Here is a 19,824-nt window from a genome sequence, read left to right as displayed (position 1 = left end):
CACGACTACTCTCAACTGAGCCAGGGCCGCACAGACATAGTATAAAGTATGAAAACTGTCCTTGAGTTTCAGACTTCATATCTTTAGCTTCTGCTGCACAGTCTTGAGATATTGAGAGTTACAAGCCTGAGCCGAATAATTTTACTACTTTTTTACTACTCTACTTTTCTGCAGAATCTGCAGCCTACCAGCCTTTTAAGATGACCAACCTTTTTTCAGTCACTGTTTTCATTATGTAAGGACACACAATGCAATTACTGCTGACACAAACATACTGTACTGTATATTGTTGTTAATTAAAACCATATTGTAGTTTAAAGGAACACACCATATACCCTGCTATAAAAACACTGTTTGATTTCCCTCATGGAGAACGCCATAATATCTGTGTCTCAGTAAAAGTGATGGTCTGTAAAGGTCATCGTACAGGCTGATGCTTGCTTGAAAAGAAAAAGAAAAATCTTTGTTTGGTACAGATTCCCCCCAAAAACCCGCCACAATCATTAATTTTTTTAAATGTTTTTATTTTTCAATGAAAATGAGAATAATGACACCCAAAATATCATGAATCATATCGCAATATCAGTCAAAATAATTACCATTACAATTTTCCTCATATTGTGCAGCCCTACAACTAGTGGTGGATGAAGTAATCAAGTGGTCTAAAGTACTTGTACCACGTTGTCAAAATACTCTATTACAAGTAAAAGTACTATTATCAGGAAAATGTTCTTAACCTTTGTGTTGTCTTCCCATTGACCATGCAACTTTTGTTTTTCTGGGTCAAAATTACATCAATCTTTTTTTTCATAGTTTTGGTTGTCTTCAACACTTTATTCACTTTTTCAGATGTTTTTGTCGATTTCTCATGCGTTTTATCTGTCTCTTTTTTTTACCCGTTTTTCCGACATTTATTTTATTTTATCTTTTTTTTTTTAAATGCTATAAAGTTGAAGAAAACGTCAGAAATTCAATGAAAGTAGTCAACTGATCAATTATTTTACTTCTAAAAAACATTTTGTTTTAAGATTTGGTTGAAAAAAAACCAAATTTGGGCTATAGAAACATTTTGAAAATAGGTCAAATTTGACCCGAGGACAACAGGAGAGTTAAAGTAGTAAAAATGCAGAAAAACCCTCACATTTGAGAAACTGGAAACATTCTCAACAGTTGTGTGTTTAATGGTCTAATTGTTTCAGATAGACTTGTTGGCCTGTGTATTGTTGGGTAGTTTCATTTTTACTAAAGCATTGCATTTTATAGACTATGTATGTTTTGTGTGCAAAGATTCTTCAATTGTAAGATAACTACTGTAGTAACTAAAGATGGTGTAAAAGTACAATATTTATCTATGAAATGTAGCGGAGTAGAAGTAGAAAGTGGCAGGACAAGAAAAGACTCAAGTAAAGTACAAGTATCTCAAATGTGTACTTGATTACAGTACTTGAGAAACTATACTTAGTAACATTACACCACTGCCTACTACAGTAATCCTTTATTTTTTTACAATGGTGTAGCATAGTCGGTTTAGACGTGTGTTGTTTGTTATGCTTGCAACATTGACAGGATTGTGTGTTGATGTGTGCATTTTTTTATATGTGTGTGTGTGTGTGTGTGTGTGTGTGTGTGTGTGTGTGTGTGTGTGTGTCCTTTTGGGCACAGAGGAAGGGGACTGGGCTTTTAGTCTTGCTGGTGGAAGGTCTTGTTATCAGTGTGAGAGCAGCTCTCTAACACCTGCCCAATCAATAGTTCCCTCATTGTGTTCAAGGAGGCTTAGTGGTCGATCAATGCAGAGGCTTGATCGCACACACACAGACACACACACACACACACACACACACACACACACACACACACACACACACACACACACACACACACACCACACAAGGCACGACCCGCAGCTTTTACCCTTGCCGCCCCTTGGTCTTTATGTGCTTCCCTACACGGTGGAGTTGTTGTACAACACACAAAACGATACACTTACACTTGATGCATCTCACAGAGACATGCAAATATACCAAGCTTGCGCACAGAAAATTCTGTGAATGCACAAAATTCAAAGAGACCATGCATTTTAGATATGTTAGAGATACCAAAACCAGCTGTTTGTTGATCATAAATGTAAAAATTAATTCATAATGTAACTTTTTACAGGCCCCATATTGTAAAAAGTTAGATTTCTATGTTGTTTCTTATTATAAAGCATGTTTAAGTTTTTTATAAATACTGTATCAAAATGCTCAAACCACAGAGGTGCACGCAGCCCGTATTCAGAAACTGTCCCTTAAAGGAGACTTATTATTCAGTTCAATTCAATGGATATGATGAACAGGGATAATTATAGTCATAATAAAGATAATGGAGCTACAACTAGAAATAGTAGTTGTAGGAGTCCATGGTGTCGCAGGGCACTGCATGGCCTAGCAGGGTGTAGCAGGGTGTAGCAGGACGTCGAGCAGGACCGCAGCGACAGCTGCAACCATGATTTAGGTGCCACCCTAATCCAAGGAAAACTGCGAAGCGAGAAAAAACGTAAGGACTCCGGGGAATAAGCTCCCCAGAGCTAAGTTAGTAACAAGCATTTTGGGGACATGGATGCACACATTGGGAAAGAGAGAGTCGACAGGAGCTCAGTGTGTCAAAGGAAGTCCCCCAGCAGTCTAAAACTATAACAGCATAATAAGGAGTTGGTCCAAGACAAACCAAAGGGTTGGATATTGTGCTTTTCTGTATTTTCTGTCAAATCTTTAATGTTACAATGCTGGTTGGTCGTATGTGGTATGTACAAAACATAATTTATTGGAAACTTGTTTTATAAAGGTCATATTGACATTGAAATATCAGTTATGGCCATAACAGCATTGTTAATATCAGTTTTCGTTTTTGGCAACAGCATTCCCAGCCAGGGCATTAGATTTTTTTGTGTGTATCATTGTGGGTTAACTCTTACACTACCATTTTACTTTCTACTACAGTACTACTACTAGGTTTGGAGTTTGCATAAAAGTTAAAGGGACAGTTTAAGAAAGTATGTGTCGTTGACCAGTAGTAATGCGTGGAGTCTGAGATGACTAATAATGCCTACCATACACTAGAAGACTTTGAACAGAATTTTAAAAAGACTAAAGTCGGACTCCAGCTGACATCTAAAGACAATCATCTCACATCTAATGGTAAAGCATTTCATAGTATGTAAAGACTGGGATCTTGCTGGGTCACACAATGCAAGACTACAACTTGATTTGTATTGAAAAATGTAACCAAGCTAGATAGCTACCACTAGCGTCAGCTGGTAACTTAAGGGAAAGTTTGCCGGTTTAGTGTTCTGCCGTACATTCACCTTATATATGCTTACTCTAGGCATTATAATTAGGAAACACTCAATTAACTTTCATTGTTACACTGATGACACCCAATTATACCTATTAATCAAGCCAGACGAAACTTCTTTTGACACACTGAGCTCCTCTCTCAGGGCGGCTGTGGCTCAGTGGTAGAGCGGTTGCCTGCCGGTTGGTGGTTCGATCCCTGGCCCTGCAGTCCCACGTCAAAGTGTCCTTGGGCAAGACACTGAACCCCGAGTTGCCCCCGGTGCTGCGCATCAGAGTGTGAATCTGTGTGAGTGTTTATCTGATGAGCAGGTGGCACCTTGTACGGCAGCCTCGGCCACAGTGTATGAATGTGTGTGAATGGTGAATGTATCCTGTATGATGTAAAAGCGCTTTGAGTAGTTGTTAAGACAAGGAAAGCGCTATATAAATACAGCACATTTACTCTCTCTAACTTTCCATTTGTGTGCATCCATGTCCCAGAAATGGAAATGGAAAGGGAGCTTATTCCCTGGATTCCTTATGTTTTTTTTGTTCAGCATGTTTCCTTGGATTAGAGTGGCACCAAAATCATGGTCGCAGCTGTCGCTGTTTCCCTGTCAACGCCCTTCGGTCTGTGCCCTGCTTAGTGCCCAAATGAACTACTACAAACTATGTGTAAAGGGTTTTGAGATAACTCTTGTTATGATTTGATACAATAAATAAAATTGAATTGAATTTTTCCAGTACCCAGAGGTCTCACTTACGACATTATCAACAACTTTTGATTTTGTTGGAACATCCAGAAGGGACAAAGACTTATTTTGAGGGAGTTTTCTGACCACGTTACACCAAAACAAACAATTGAGGTGATGAGGAACATGTCCAACTCTAGCAAGACTCTAGTGAGACTCTCACGATATCGTTCTGATATTGTAAGTTAGTCTGACAGTGGAATCACTTGAAAAGTCGTTTGATCAAAGGTTGGCTTAAGCAGCACAAATACACACAAACTGTTGAATTGTGTGGTGTGTTCATATGTTTGCAGCTCATTTTGGGGGGGACAAGGTTACTTACACATAGGAGAGTAGGAGAGGGAGAGTTTCTATTATATTAGCCAAAAACATCCCCTAAATTTTCAGATGATTTTGTTCTATTTAAATATGCGTAGTTAATATCTCAAGTCTGAATCATCTTACAGCTTCCTTGACATCACACATGCTTTGTTCTTTGCTTTGGTTAGTTATTCTTGTTCAAAAATACAGCTTTGACTGCTTTAGATGAGAGGACTAGCCTGCTTGAAAATTCCTAAATTTGTTTTATATTTCCTTTTAAGATTCGAGAAAGAGAAGATTTGAAAGAGTGGGTGTTACTCAGCTCTCCAAAATAACACTTGTCTGTCTGAAGAAGCTGCTAATGGATTTTCTCTCTCAACAACCAACCGTTGAGAGATTACAGAAGCTTAGAGTTATAGGGCCTGCAACAGATGTGGAGCCAGAAAAACCTTGTCTCGGCATTCACTTTGGATTGAAGCCTTCAGTAAAAACACTAATTTCTAATGTTCAGCAACATCCAGTTCCTTTATGAAAGCACATTTTGCGAACAGATTTCTGACTTGATATGAGTGTGTGATGCTAAAAGTACATATGAAATGTATGTGTGTACCAAACCCCCAAAGCCCCCAAAGGCAATTTTTGTTTTGAGCAGATATGAAATAGAGAAGTTGTGGAGGATAAAGGCACTGCGCCGCAAACAAGAAATTATTTTAAATCAAATCCCTAAGCTGTTCATAGCCTCAGATTCTAAAATGAGGCAACATTTTCATGTTTAATTCAACGGGGAACTGCTTCTTCAACTTCAACTTTATAGTTAGAGAGAAGTTACCAGCAGCACCCAATACCTAACAACCTCTTTTCCTCTCCTTTTTCTTTCTCTTGTCTAATTCTTAATCTTTCTCCAGCATTTCTATTGGAATAAGTTATGTCTTAGCTGGCAGTGAGGCCTACGCGGCCCTTCTTAATGTCAGGTAAGTCTTACACATACACAAAGACTCTATGGAATTCCTGCTATTACTGTAAAAAAAAAAAAGTCCTTACTATCTTGAGTAACGTAAGGCTTGGAGTTCAGCAGCATTTGATCAAATCTGAATCCAGTATCAAATCTTCCCATGGCATCTGAATCCTTACAAATCTCTAATAATTGTAAATTATTGATATGATATGGATTCACAGTCAGCCCCCAGCTAGCTAGCAGCCATCCACTATTATTACAGTCCCGGCCCGGGTACACATCCACAGTCAGCCCCCAGCCAGCTAGCAACTATTCACTATTATTACAGTCCCGGCCCGGGTACACATCCACAGTCAGCCCCCAGCCAGCTAGCAACTATTCACTATTATTACAGTCCCGGCCCGGCTACACATCCACAGTCAGCCCCCAGCCAGCTAGCAACTATTCACTATTATTACAGTCCCGGCCCGGGTACACATCCACAGTCAGCCCCCAGCCAGCTAGCAGCCAGCCCAGTCAGCACTTAACTCCGGTGCTAAGCATGCTAACTGCAGTTTACTGAACCGACAGGAAACAGACCCAGGCACCTGAATCAGAACAGTGCGCCCTCATAACGGTACACCTCCGTTACACTTAGAACAAGACCTAAAACATGACGTTGAGTTGCCAAGGTAGCAATTTCACTGGATCTAAACAAATCAATCTAACCATATATGTGACCAGTAGCGGTGACTTTCTTAATCTATTTAAGGGTTCTATGACGTTATGCCACATGTCTACCACTTCAAAAGTTTGTTTAGATCCGGTGAAACTGCTGTTTTGGTAATCTATTCAAAATTCCAAAATAAAAAGGCATATTAACAGGAAGTGGAAGGCAGGACTTAGGTTGGGTTTTTTTGGTTGAATCCATAGCTGTGTGTAGCCTACTGTCTTGAGCAACCAAAGCTAGAAGTACACATTGGGTTATTAAATAATTTTGTCCTAATCACAACTGCCTAATATGTATGTTTGTTTGTTTAACACAAAAATAATTATCTTCTGTATAGGCTACTAAATGCTAGGGGGAATATTATTTTTCTTTCTTTTTTCACAGTCTGGGGTATGTTAAAGTTTAGCAACAACATTGAGTTCAATGATTTTTTTATGTCTGCGCAGTGTCCAATAAAAAAGTCCTCTTGTAACCCTGAAGGAAAAAAAATGGCCCCTTCATAAAACTACTTCCAAATACTAAATATTTCTATTATTTTCCACCCTCACCGAGTTAAATCATTAAACCCACATCAGTCCTGATCATAACTACTCAATATCATTCATCATTAATTTTCAAAAACTTAATTGAACAATGTTAAAGGTTATTGTCAAAAACCTTCTCCCACATCAGTCTGACCATTCATCCTTTCCACTTTCATTTCCTTAAAAATCCAAAAGCTGAAGGTGAATTGTCAGTTCAGGGACTTGTTGCTCACGGCTACCCAACTTCACAATAAAATCTTGATAGCTGACCACCAGAGTAGGACGCTCTGAAAGCATTGCATGAACTTACAGCATTCCTTTTAATTAAAGTAAACCAACACACACACACACACTCGGCAGAGATGTTTCCTTAGGCAAAATATTCTATTGTCAGATGATGAGGATTTATTTATTTATTTTAAAGTTCCGTTAGATGACTGGCCCTCGTCTGAAATTGAATCTTCACTAATGAATACTACATGAATAATTCATCTTTGGCCGACACCTTTTAAGAGGGTATAACTGGCTTAATTAGTCGACATGACTTGGTATTTCTAAGTGCATTCACGTACTTCTAAATAAACCAAATGATTGTATTATATATTGTACTGTGGGGCAGGAGTTTGCCCAGTAGTTATTGAAAAAATGTAAGCCTGTACAATAAAATTCAATTCAATTCAATTCAATTTTATTTATAGTATCAATTCATAACAAGAATTATCTCAAGACACTTTACAGATAGACCACACTCCGGAATTTACAAGGACCCAACAGTTCTAGTTTCCTCAGAGCAAGCAACAGTGCGACAGTGCGAGGAAAAATTCCTTTTAGGCAGAACCTCGGTCAGACCCAGGTCTTGTAGGCGGTGTCATACAGGCGGTTGGGTTAGAATGAAGAGTGGACAATACACAAAATAGAAAAACTTATTTGAAGACAGTCTTTCGGATTTCATAGGACAGGACGTTGCAGTTTACCAAGGCACAGCAGACAGTGCAGGACAGTGCAGGGACCACAGTACTATTGACAGCAACCCAGGCGTAGCCGGAACCATGGAATAGCTTGCTCCCGTTTCGGAGCTTCTGAAAGAGATGCATGGGGAACAAAAAAAAAATGGTGGGATGCATCCTCGATGGTTAGTATACAAGCATCTGGGACATGAATGCACATGCAGAAAGCAGGAGTAGAGGGCAGACAGGAGAGTGTATCAAATAGTCCCCACGTGTAAACTATACCATGGCAAAACAGCACTGACTGGTTCGGAGCACGATCCACCGGACCGGGAATACCCCAACCGGATCGGACTATAGCCAGTCCCTGGGTATATCTCTTGATATGTTAGTAAAAGCATTCTGGGACATGACTGCAATACAATAACAAATTCGATATGCCCTAGAAGTGTATCAAAATAAGTCCCCAGCTGTCTAAAACTATTACAACAAAACCAAGAGAGGCGAGGTAAAGAGAGCTCCAGCCCGGCCGGCCAGAAACTCTCCCAACGATCGCGGAGTGCTTTGCTAATCTTATTATATTATATGATAATAAATCAAACATGTGACTAACTACTACTCCCTAACAATATCGATTCTATGCCCTAATATAAGCTTTATCAAAAAGGAAAGTCTTAAGCCTACTCTTAAATGTGGAGACGGTGTCTGCCTCCCGGACCCAAACTGGAACCTGGTTCCACAGGAGAGGAGCTTGATAGCTGAACGCTCTGGCTCCTGTTCTGTTCTAAAAGGAGATTAAATATGTAAAGCATATTATTTAGGTGCAGCTCTGTAACATGTTAAACATTAGCAGTTAGAACATAGACTAATTGTTGTAATTGGGTGCTAAATGTTGCGTTAAATGCATGTTGCACTAATAATCTCATAAAAATAGGTTTTAAATTTTAAGTTTGAGTAATGTGAGCAGCAAAAATATCCTTTATAATAATAATTTCCAATGTTTGCTGATAGGTTGTCCACACCAGAAAAATGACAACATCCTTTTTTTTACAGCTAAAAAAAACCTTTTTCTGACAACTGAATTATATCTGTCTTGACCATAGCCTGTATATATATTAGAATATTATCGGTCTATGGTCTTGACCTGTCTTCTCCCAACACAAAGCTTTTGTCTTCCTTTTTCATGAAGATGTGCAATCCACCACATACGTCTGTTTCAGAACAGTCGTCGGAGTAATTCCGTGAATATACAGGGTTTTTTTTCCGCTGAAACGTTGTTTAGCCTGGTGGCGTGTGTCTTTTTTCCCCCCGACAGTCACAGACTGATGGCAGCGTTAATGTAGAGCCCAATAGTTTCTGTGATAACAGAATCATGGATTTAACAGATTCCATAGGGCCCTACATTAAATCAGTGCTAAAGGCTAACTGGAGAAAATAAGACTATGTCTAAGTTTCCTACCACACGTCTTAAAATACATTTAAAAAAGAATTCATCAGGCTTGTAATACACCGGGGGAAACCCTGATATATAATAAAAGCTAAAATGCCTCTGTGTTTAAAGTTGTTCAGTTATCATACTGGTGTCGTTGACTAACTCCTATAGCACTCTCAAGTCACTGATGCAAGAATCAATGCGGCACCGTCAGCTGTCTCTTCAACTGATTGTTGCCCCCACCCCCAGCACACACCTCCTCTTTCCCTTTCCCAAGCCTGTAATTATCTTTATCAGTTAACAGGATTAATTTATTTTGTCATGCCCCAGTAAATACTTAACGCAAATAGTATTATTTAAACTCTGGGGGTCGGTTGGACCGCTTCATTGGCACGCCTCGGTGCTTCATTATCGGCCTTGTCAGCGCCAAGGGAGATGCCGCGATGCGTTGTGGGAGTGGGAAGGCAGGGTTACTGGAGTGAAAAAAGCTCTGGCAGCCTTCTTTGGATAAACCACGTTATTCCCCATCCCCGGGGGCTGCAATCAATAGGTTACTGCAGGTCTGTGCACAAAAACTCTCCTCTCAGTCCCACTGCTGGAGGATAGTAAGTGTCCTGGAAACAAAACCCTTAGAGCTCTGCAAGGTTTAAAACATTAAAGAGATACGTTTTATAACACAGCGACCAGATTACTGTCTGTAAATTATGTCGAAATGTGAGTTGGTAATGTTACCTTGGTCCGCTAAACCAATAGCCCAAAATATGTGGTTGTTTAAAGCTATAGTGCGTAGTTTCTGTCGCCCTCTTGAGGAATTCTAAGTATTGACAACAAAACTGTTACGCATTAAGCTTTAAACCTACCTGTTATTACCCGCATGCATACAAGCATTTCCTCAACCTGCTTTCCAATAAATAAAAGCCTACCGCTGTTTCGCAGATTCGCAGCTTTTCCTCTGATACAACAGCAGGAAGAAGCAGCGTTTTCGCTATATACATTTAGCAGTACAAAATTGTTGCCACCACTCCTTCAGCATTTATTGAAATGTCATAAAGTCGGGACTCTTCAAAGCCGTCTGCTCCACTGAACTCAAGTGAACAGTCATCCACTTCCTCTCAATTGTTATATGCACATTGCAAAATGTGTTATGTATCATAAATTGTTCATTAGTTATGTGTGATATCTGTAAAGCTGACCGGACTCACAGTTTGGATTCTGATCCAAAGACTCTTTCTTTGAAAGAAAGGACACTCCCATTATATCCTGGAATGTAATTGTAGGACATACAGTATCATGCTGTATTCACTTACTGTTGACAAATTTTCCCAGTTGTTGGAAAAAAATACAACAAAAACACTGGAAAGGTTGGTATCAGCAGTAACATCAACAGTTATGAAAAGGCTAGAACCCAAGCAAAAAATCAATTTACAAACTACAGAGACTGTGGTAACAAAAGCAGCCTATTCAGAGCTAAACACAGCCTCGTAAAAACAGAGCTTTCTCTGTGGTCACCAGCACACACTCAGGTGTGGAAGTGCCTGTAAACACAGTTGCTATGTACGGCCTTCAGAAAGTAACGTTCATAGACTGAATATAAAGTTATGTAATGATGTTTACATACCGGCTATGGCATGGTTTCAAAGTGTTAAAGGTCCCATGGCATGAACATTTCACTTTATGAGGTTTTTTTAACATTAATATGCATTCCCCCAGCCTGCCTTTGGATAATGAAGAAAGTGAAAGCTCAGATGGGCCGAGCTGGAATCTGCTCCTTATGAGGCCATAAGTGGCAAGTTTACCTCCCCTTTCTCTGCTTCGCCCGCCTAGAGAATTTGGCCCAACCATGAGAGAGAGACATCATTGCTTTCAAACAAGTAAAGTGGCAGTTTGTCAAGGCCAAACCCCCAGCCTCGCCCTGGTCCCCCTCTCTCTCCTCCTCATGAGCTACAGACTCAGAAATGTTACATACTAAGGAAAGCTCAATGTGGGACTGGCTCTAGTGGCTGTAATTCTTTACCAAGGGCTGAATTCTGGGAAAGAGACTTCAGATACCGTATTAGGAGACCACTAAGGCCTATATAAAAGAGACTTCAGATACAGTATTATGGGACCACTATAATCTATATAAAAGAGACTTCAGATATGGTATTAGGGGACCAATAAGGGTTATATAAAAGAGACATCAGATACAGTGTTGAAAATGAGTGCATCTGAAAAGATACATACTACTGTTTATTTACATAAAAGTACATTGAACAATATTATACAGTACATATTGAGTATGTAGCGGAGAGAATGCAATTTTGGATGCAACCATAATCTGTAAACTCAGAAAACAAAGACAACCAGCAACCTGCCCACCAAAATGTCCTCAAGGAAGGTTTGAAGGTAAAATGGCCTTGCAGTCTGAAAACATCCTAATTACTGCCACCTTGTAGATTTATGAAGAAAGAGAGACACTTTATTAGAAACAAATATTTTGACTTAACAAAGCCGTGTAATTTATGTAAACTGTTTGAAAGTTTTTTTTTATGTAAACATAAATTTAAAGTGCACAGCCTATCAACATGGGCTGCCAGCGGACTGATAATGTGCAATATAATAAAAGATTATATGGACCAAGGGTGCATAACCAAGGGTCTCTTGTTTGTGGTGTCGACAATGTGGTAACGGCATCCTCCGCAGACCAACAAACAATTCCAACACATGGCAAACTTCCTTGATTCAAGAGAGAAGAAGGCAGGCAAGCAAGCAGGCAGGCAGGAAGGGATCAGAGCACACGTGAGCACAAACAAGCGATGCAGACTGAAACTGGAGGAAACACAGATGATATTAGCTAAACAAGCTAGAACACCAGGAAACCGATTTACACAGGGCACTAGAATCTATAACTGTACTACGCTAGTAGACTGAATGATCTGGCAATGAGTGGATCACAGAGCCGGCCTTAAGTACTGATGGGGAAGATTAGAGAATGTGCTTTACCTGGTGCAGCCTGCAAAATAAGCCACACCCACAATTTACAGACAAAGAACAGGAGGGAGAAACATGAGGGATCACAAACAGGGAAACAAACAACACACACAAACAGTGAGGGGGAGGGGTTAGGAAAGGAAATGGCCAAGAGTCAAAACTGAATAGAAATGCATAATATAATTCAATCTAATTTACAATAAGTGCTAATCCAGTGTGTGGTCTCTATACCTGTGTTTTGCTCAATTGGAGAGTTAAGTACACAAAACTATCTCTCAACTATTACATATTTCATATCTATGGGGATGATCCCCTTGAGATCAAGTACATGGATCCTTCTTTAAGACACACCGGCTTGCCCGGCTACACCCTATGCTATTTCCTATTAAAGCACCTGTGCTGGCGTGGAACCACTGATAGTTTGATCTTCACCTGAGGAGTATGGTTACGTGTTTGCAGACAATTTCATAGAGAAAAATAGAAAGTGTGGGTTGCAACATCGAATCTGCCTACCTGTTAAGTTAGGAGCCTGTCTGTGGACAGACTCCATGGATAATGGTTCCCGCGTTGGAAACAAAGTAGCCTACGTGACAACAGTTTTGACTGTCTCCGGTTGCAGCAGATTTTTGTCCTCATATGTGTGAAGCAGCGTATTGCTTGCGTCCTCGTGAGCTGATGCGCCATGTGGGCATGACAGTTTCCTGCTTTCCTCCCTGGAGCATATTACTGGCCTAATCAGTTCATGCACTTTGGGAAATGAGCAGACACGTACGATGGCGCAAAGCTATCCGTCACTCTGCTTACATTCGGCTGTGAGTGACCGGTAACGACAAAAACTACAACAACAAAGTCTGTGTTGGCTGGGTTAGTTGGTTGACGGCTTACAGTGTTTCCCTCTTCCATGAAGAGCTTCGGAGAGGATTACGCTGACTGAAAAACAGAAGTGGCTGTTGATTTAGCACACAGCTGTTAGCCTTCCCGGGCTAGTATAAACACGGAAGTGTTTTTTCTATTCCCCGCCCCCTTCTGGTATCCAAATATATGAAAGCTGGCAGGGACATTTTACTGTGGCTGTGGTATTAATCTGCCTTTAGAAGATGGACTTGTCGTCATCATCATCATCATCATCATCATCAACTTTATTGCCAGACTCAAGGTCCATTTAGAAGACACAAACATTACATGCAACATACATTAAAAAAGACAAAGATAAACATATACATAAATTGTGTTTAGGGAACATTTTCAACTCAAACAATATTGCCCAGTATTGAAACGGCACGTACTGGAGAGGGCTGTTGCAGTTTATTTGAAAGGGATCAAACAGGTCCTTCTCTTTCTGAGGGGCCCCTGTCAAAAATGTGTTACAAGCTTGAAACTGGGTCAGTAGTAGCAGTGTTTGGGGTCCTGGCATGTTCCTTTTCTCCCTCTACCTTTATGCTTTAAAAGCAGCCTCTCAATTGCATCGGCTGTCTCCCTCTCAAGCGTATTGCTTGCAGTCGTAAGCCTGATGGGGCTCCTGCTGAGCGCAGACGTCATGTTGGCTAACAGGCAGAAGAGACAACTCTGCCAGGTCAGATTAATGCCCCTGCTCTCCTCACTTTGGTATGGAGGAGGTGGCAGTTTCAAATGTAGAGGTGACATCCATGCTCTATTCTGAGGAAGGAATAGTGTCCTGTGGACAGAACATGGACAAAGGCCATTGTCAATAATTTTGAACGGCTTCTCGGCAGGGCGGCCATATCTCTGGAAATTGCCCTTCCTGTAAACCTCAGGTTGACTGGTGGCTCTGCCTTCACTTTATGGGATTGAGAACATCCAGATAATTCCCTTCACCCTTTACCTGAGACCTGTGCACCAGTCTATGGTTGGTGCTTGTCACATGTGTAAGTTCACCAGGTGGTTCCCTACTCTGCGACAGCAGCATGGCCTCCTGTTTCTGCAGACCCGGCTCCAGTCCTTTTGTCACTGTTTGGGTTTGACCATGGTCCTACGGGCACTTCTGCATCCTTCCTGATCTGAAGTTTGCTAATTGTGGCACCCAGCCCCTTCTTTGTGAGTGTGTCTTGTGGGTGTCACATTGATGAATTACTAAGCCTAGGTGGCTATGTGTTCATCTCACCAATTTGTTGTATCCCAGGTAGGCTGAGCGCTTCACAGGCTGACTGAAGTAGCCTTTTTGTTTAGGTGTTTAGGTGCTTCAATATGTTCCTTGAGTCGATCTTGCATCTTACAGCCGACTGTCAGCAGGACCTCTGCCTGTCAGTCTTGGCCTTTGCAAATTGCATAGCCTTGTCTGGGCTGATAGTTCATAGTGTTCTTTTAGAACAGTTCATTATAACTTGTTTTTACACTATCTGGGCTTGGGTAGCAATGTCTCCTTACAGGGTCTTAATGAGTTCCCCGTACAAATGGAATATGTAACGGTGGAAAGATAGTCTTGATACGATAGAGAAGGCTTGGTTACATTGTAACCTTGGTTCTCTGAGTGAGTCGACTATCTCTTCAGCTGTAGGCCACTCAGAGACAATCAAACTATCAGTGGTTCCACGCCAGCACAGATGCTTTACAGTATTAAATAGCATAGGTCGTGGCCAGGCAAGCCGGTGTGTCTTAAAGTAGTATCCATGTACCTAACCTCAAGGGGATCATTCCCGTACATATGGAATATGTAACGTGGAGAGATACTCTCTTAACTCAGAAAACCAAGGTTACAACGTAACCGAGGGATCTGACCAAAATGCAAAATTGCAACTTTACCCCTCAACTCAAGTATCTCACAATTCTCAAGTTCGGCGCTTTAATAAATATACTGCCTTTGTATTGAATCTCTATTGAATGGTTGTTGTATGTGCAAAGAATCTTACAGTAACAAGACATTGCAGCACTAAGTCAAGGACCTACGTCTTCACCTGTGTACATTCCTGGGTTTTCTTCCATCTCCAAACTGTGCAACATGCATTTCAATGTGTTTTTAAGCCTTACAGCCTTAGAGCTAACGCACCAGATATTGCCTTAGTTTTTGAAGTACAGGTTTTTGTTTTAGAATGTGGCTGTACTTTGGCCACAGTTTGGAGGAGGTATTCCTCACCAAGGTTACAAAGTACCAAGCTTTAATTTTGTTGACCAGGAGTGTGCAGGGGACGGGATGTTCATGAAAAAAAACAGAATCATTTGAAAGGTTCTGTGTTGGCAATCTCCTCCCTTCAACCCATGACAGAGTTCCATACAGAAGTGTGTGTTGTTCAGTTGTAATGAAATGTGAACATGAATAAAAGTGTTCCAAAGTGTGACTGCTTGTGTGTTTTCTCCACAGCCACATCTATGTGATCCCGGCCTTCACTTGGATTCTATCTCTTGCTATCTTACTCGCTTACACAATCATCCAGCCAATCACTTCACTGCTTACCCTGCTGAAAGGAATGCTGCTCATTGTCACGGTAACCATTATTCTATTTTATTTGATCAATTTCACTATCTGTTCCCAATAATGAAACAAATTATTTTCAGCGATGCTAACATGAGTTTATTGGGTTCTTCACCCACAGGGTTTGTTTGGTTTCATTCTACAGTAACTTTCATATGTTGCGCTGACTGTGATTGGTTGTGCCAATTGGATCAAATGTTTTCAAATCCTACACTCTGAGAGTTAGTTATATTTAATACATTAGGGTTTCCTGCTTTAAGAGCTTTAATCTTTTCTGTTAGCGTTGTACTAACATGGTATCTTTTAAAAGGATTGTGTAGATGATGTATTGTTATGCATCTCTGAATATATTTCAGTGCCTTTTTTGTATAAACATAAATGGGACGTATCCAGACGCAATGAATGTATCTAGCACCCCTCCAATATACTGGCTGAAGAGAATAAAAAGTATATATTATATTTAGGTATCATCTTCCACTCTTCTCTTTATGCCAGGGAATACAGCAATACAAACCAAAAACAAAACAAACAGATCAGTACCATAAAACAAGTTACTGCCAGTGAACTATTAATTATCTTAGAATTACTATCCGTTGCATCATGTCAACTTCGGCAATTTCTGCTGTTAAAATATTATGGCCAGTTATCAATCATTTCTCTACATTTTTACCTTTTTCAGTTTAATATTTCTGAAAGTAACAGCAGCTAGAAGATCACTGTTTTTAGTTTTAGATGGTCCTTATTTAGAAAGTAATTTGTAATAATAAGGATGTAGCTACAGGTCTAAATGTATATGTACTATATACAGTATGTACACATATGTACTATCTATGTCATCTAAATGATAGTTGAGGATCCACTTTTAGGTACTTAAACATGGACCATATTAGGTTGATATTTGGGTTGCCCTTCACTAAAAGCCTTGAGTGGTCGAACAAACAATAGTTAAGATTTCTAGGATTGATCTTGAACCAATTTTATGTTTCTATGCTTGTACACTGCTTGATTCAAATCCCTGCCAAGTTTTTAAAAACATAGAACTATGTGAAAGTAAGATTTACCCTTGACATTGCTGACAGCAATCTATGTTTGACATTATATCACGAATTAAGGTTGAGAAAAGGTTAGCAGGCTTTGCACTTCAATTACTAAAGACCTCCCTGTCCTTAAGAATTAGGGAAATTAGATAATATAATTTCTTAGAAATAAAATACTGTAGTAAATGAGTATATATTTATTGTGGAGTGTTTTACCCTCCGTCTTCTAAAGTAGAACTAAATGGAAATCTTTCAACAGTCTTCTCTAACCTTCACGCTTCACACTTAATGGGCTTTTCGGCTTCATCTTTATTCACTCCCTAAAAGTATATATCCTTTGGCCATTTTTGATCGATGTCATGTTGCCATGACGGCCGCAATTCTGTGCGAGGTCATGCTGGCAAAATGGATAGAAGTGTCAATGTGTGCTGGTCCCCTCATACAGAAGCTGTAGTGCTCATTGAGCCCCCACTGTGTGTGTGGTGGCTTTGGGCTTTTCCAGGTCAGCGCTTGCAAACATCAGTTGAGTGTCAGCAGCTCAGCAGGAGCTCTTGAAGGCAGTCTTTTGGCTGGGGCCAGAGTACATTTAACACCATCACATTCCACAAGGTTACACTGCCTCCAAGAATTGTACAGCTAGCTGCTACGTCTGCTGTGTAAGCTGTTAACACTTTGATCGACACCCTCTTTCTAAAACTACTCACGCAATATTACATTAAAATAATAAATAAGGAATAAATAAAAGGACATGTGACAAGTTGGTCTCAGCAAGTCTATCTTACTGTAAGGAAATGTTCACATAACAATCTTGGATGTACAGTACATTGAGAGAATTGACCTCTTATCTCTCACATATGAATCACTTCACAGCCATTATGGACCAGAGGAATAATTACAGCGAGCAAGAGAATATTTCACTGTGTTACTCTCTAATGTATTTTTCCATATCAGTAACATTGCATAAATTTGACCCATCTTATCATTTTGTGATGAAAATGTAAGCCAGCATTTGTGTCTTCCTGACTTGATTAGTGCAATGTCCTTTTTTCTGGTCTTCCAAATTGTGCCACTAGAGGCCTTCAACTTGCTCAGAACACTGCAACCAGAATCCTGGTAAAAAACTAGAAAATATGATCACATAACACCTGTTCTGGCTTCTCTTCTCTGGCTCCCAGTGCAAGCTAGAGATGAGATACATGAAGGGTTGGGGTGGCACTATATGATACCACACTGTAGTTAAACTATACTGCTTAATCATAATTCTCCTTGATTGACATTGATTAACCCTCCTTTTATCCCCACAGTTACTAACATCTTTTATCGTAAATTTAAATTTCCAGAAAAGGATTGAAATTGAAATCATCACCCAATTACTGTAGATAAAACACAACCCCCCCACCCCCCCACTATGAAAATATATGCAAATTACCACTTGTTTATTTATTTATCTGCTCTAGTTTTTCCAACCTTTTTTTACACATATGCAGAAATGATGTTCTAAAGTGACGTAAAAAAGAACACAGAACACAAAGGGACTACAAAGAGATGCCAAATGACCACAGAGACCCAAAACAACCCTAAAGAAAACAAAAAGAGACACAATAAGACTACAAAGAGAGGCAAAATCCCACAAAGAGACACAAAATGTATGGGAAAATTGCATTATCTTTTAAATTGAAAAACATCCATTTTCTTGAGGAAGGATGCCTGAATCCCCCGCCAAATACACGCAAAGCTTGGAAAGACACTTGTAACAGCACTAACGAAACAGCCATTTATCCACAGTCGCGTGGGGGCCTAGTCGTTAAGAAAGGGTAATTGCTGGACCCACTAGTCCCCCTGCTCTTAATTATTCAATTATTCTATGTGATTGTTCCATGTGCCCATACGCAGCCAGGCACTGCCCCCCACTTTGCTTGATGTTACGAAAAATCATTTTGGTGCTGGGCAAGTCATTCGAAATATTGTAATTAGTATAAGTCGTATCAATCAAAAAATACGTCAAAACCACCTGTGGTTCCTTCAGCCATCTTGCTTTCAGCCCGCGATTAGCTTCCTTTGTTTTCTTCATTGCAGTAAGAATACCCTTTTTGCCAGTCACTCACACATTTCTTACTAACTCCAAACTTTATTTCCTCTACTTGATTACCATTTTTGGCTGCATGTTATTGTACAGTCTTTCTCAGTTGTCTTTAGGAGCAGCATATAGTTGTCACAAGCCTAGAGCGCCCTCTCGCAGCTGTAGAGGGTAATGTTTACAGTATGAATTAACATTTAAAAACATGTTATTTAAATTATGTATATTTTGATATATAAGTCACACCAGACTAAAATAGTCAGGTGTGACTTCAGCTGAATTCCATTTCTCCATCTAACCAATTACCCTTACCCCTAGCCCTTGGTCCTTGAAACCAAGTGGTAAGGGCTAGGGGTGAAAACATATCCCTATAAAATGGGACACCACTTCGTTACATCGCCATACAGTATTGATCGCAAACTTCCCAGATGCCGTTTGCAAGTGTGTCTATGTCAGTTTCGTGGGTTATGTCACACACATAAAAAGGCACTCAAATGTATAAAATTAAAGAAAAGACACAGAAGACAAACAAATTAACTACAGCTATTCTGATATTCCAGACCAGTCTGATGCCTGTTGGCCAGTAACCCTTCCCTCACATTTCTTTCATCTGTGTCCCGTATCATAACCGACAACAATGTACAAGTGCATGAACAGGAATTCATTACAAATGATTACAATAATTAGGGTACCAATGCAATAATGAATAGGTACAACATGATCACATGATTTAAGAAACTTCTGCTCGTTTTCAGCCCAAATGTGGATCATGGGGGGGGATCATGGAGGGGTGGCTGTGGCTCAGTGGTAGAGCGGTTGCCTGCCTATCGGAAAATGGTTCGATCCCTGGCCCTGCAGTCCCACGTCGAAGTGTCCTTGGGCAAGACACTGAACCCCGAGCTGCGCGTCGGAGTGTGAATGTGTGTGTGTGTTTATCTGATGAGCAGGTGGCACCTTGTACGGCAGCCTCGGCCACAGTGTATGAATGTGTGTGAATGGTGAATGATTCCTGTATGATGTAAAAGCTTTTTGAGTAGTCGTTAAGACTAGAAAAGCGTTATATAAAACAGCACATTTACAGTTACATCATCTGCTGCGTGTCCTGCGTCCCTGTGTGAAGTGGATCAGCTGGCGTGTGTCCTCCTGTGTGATACAGGACGGTATATATAGTATAAAGTGAATCAGCTGCTGTGTCCCTGTGATACAGGACGGTATATGTAAAGCACGTAGCAATATCTCCAAAGCAAGTAGTGTTGTGCACTGATATCAAACAAAATTCAGCTAATGCAGACTAATGTATACATGCATTAAGTCCATTCAATACATACATATACACCCCTTCGTCCTAGCCCTAGCCCTTAATAAAAAAGAGAATTGGGA

At 40.2% G+C, this 19,824-nt stretch overlaps 1 protein-coding gene and 1 long non-coding RNA gene across 3 annotated transcripts in view; one reads left to right on the top strand and one right to left on the bottom strand.

Moving 5' to 3' along the window:
- The window catches only part of LOC116695344 (uncharacterized), a 95,269-nt gene that overhangs the window by 29,022 nt on the left and 46,423 nt on the right, over positions 1–19,824 (top strand). The window contains exons 7-8 of one of the 2 annotated variants that reach the window (XM_032525554.1): positions 5,272–5,337; positions 15,220–15,343. In XM_032525554.1, coding sequence (XP_032381445.1) covers positions 5,272–5,337; positions 15,220–15,343 — 190 coding nt within the window. The remainder of the gene's footprint in view (positions 1–5,271; positions 5,338–15,219; positions 15,344–19,824) is intronic. The other variant, XM_032525555.1, reaches the window with a different exon arrangement.
- On the bottom strand, positions 151–18,646 carry LOC116695375 (uncharacterized). The gene is made up of 4 exons (XR_004333437.1): positions 18,542–18,646; positions 17,051–17,057; positions 5,871–5,879; positions 151–160 (listed from the first exon to the last, which is right to left on the bottom strand). It is a non-coding gene; the product is annotated as an uncharacterized LOC116695375 (long non-coding RNA).

This window comes from Etheostoma spectabile, chromosome 9, assembly GCF_008692095.1.
Source record: "Etheostoma spectabile isolate EspeVRDwgs_2016 chromosome 9, UIUC_Espe_1.0, whole genome shotgun sequence".
Classification (NCBI taxonomy): Eukaryota; Metazoa; Chordata; class Actinopteri; order Perciformes; family Percidae; genus Etheostoma; species Etheostoma spectabile.
Note: the sequence above shows the minus strand (reverse complement) of the source record. Positions and strands in the feature narration are given on the sequence as shown.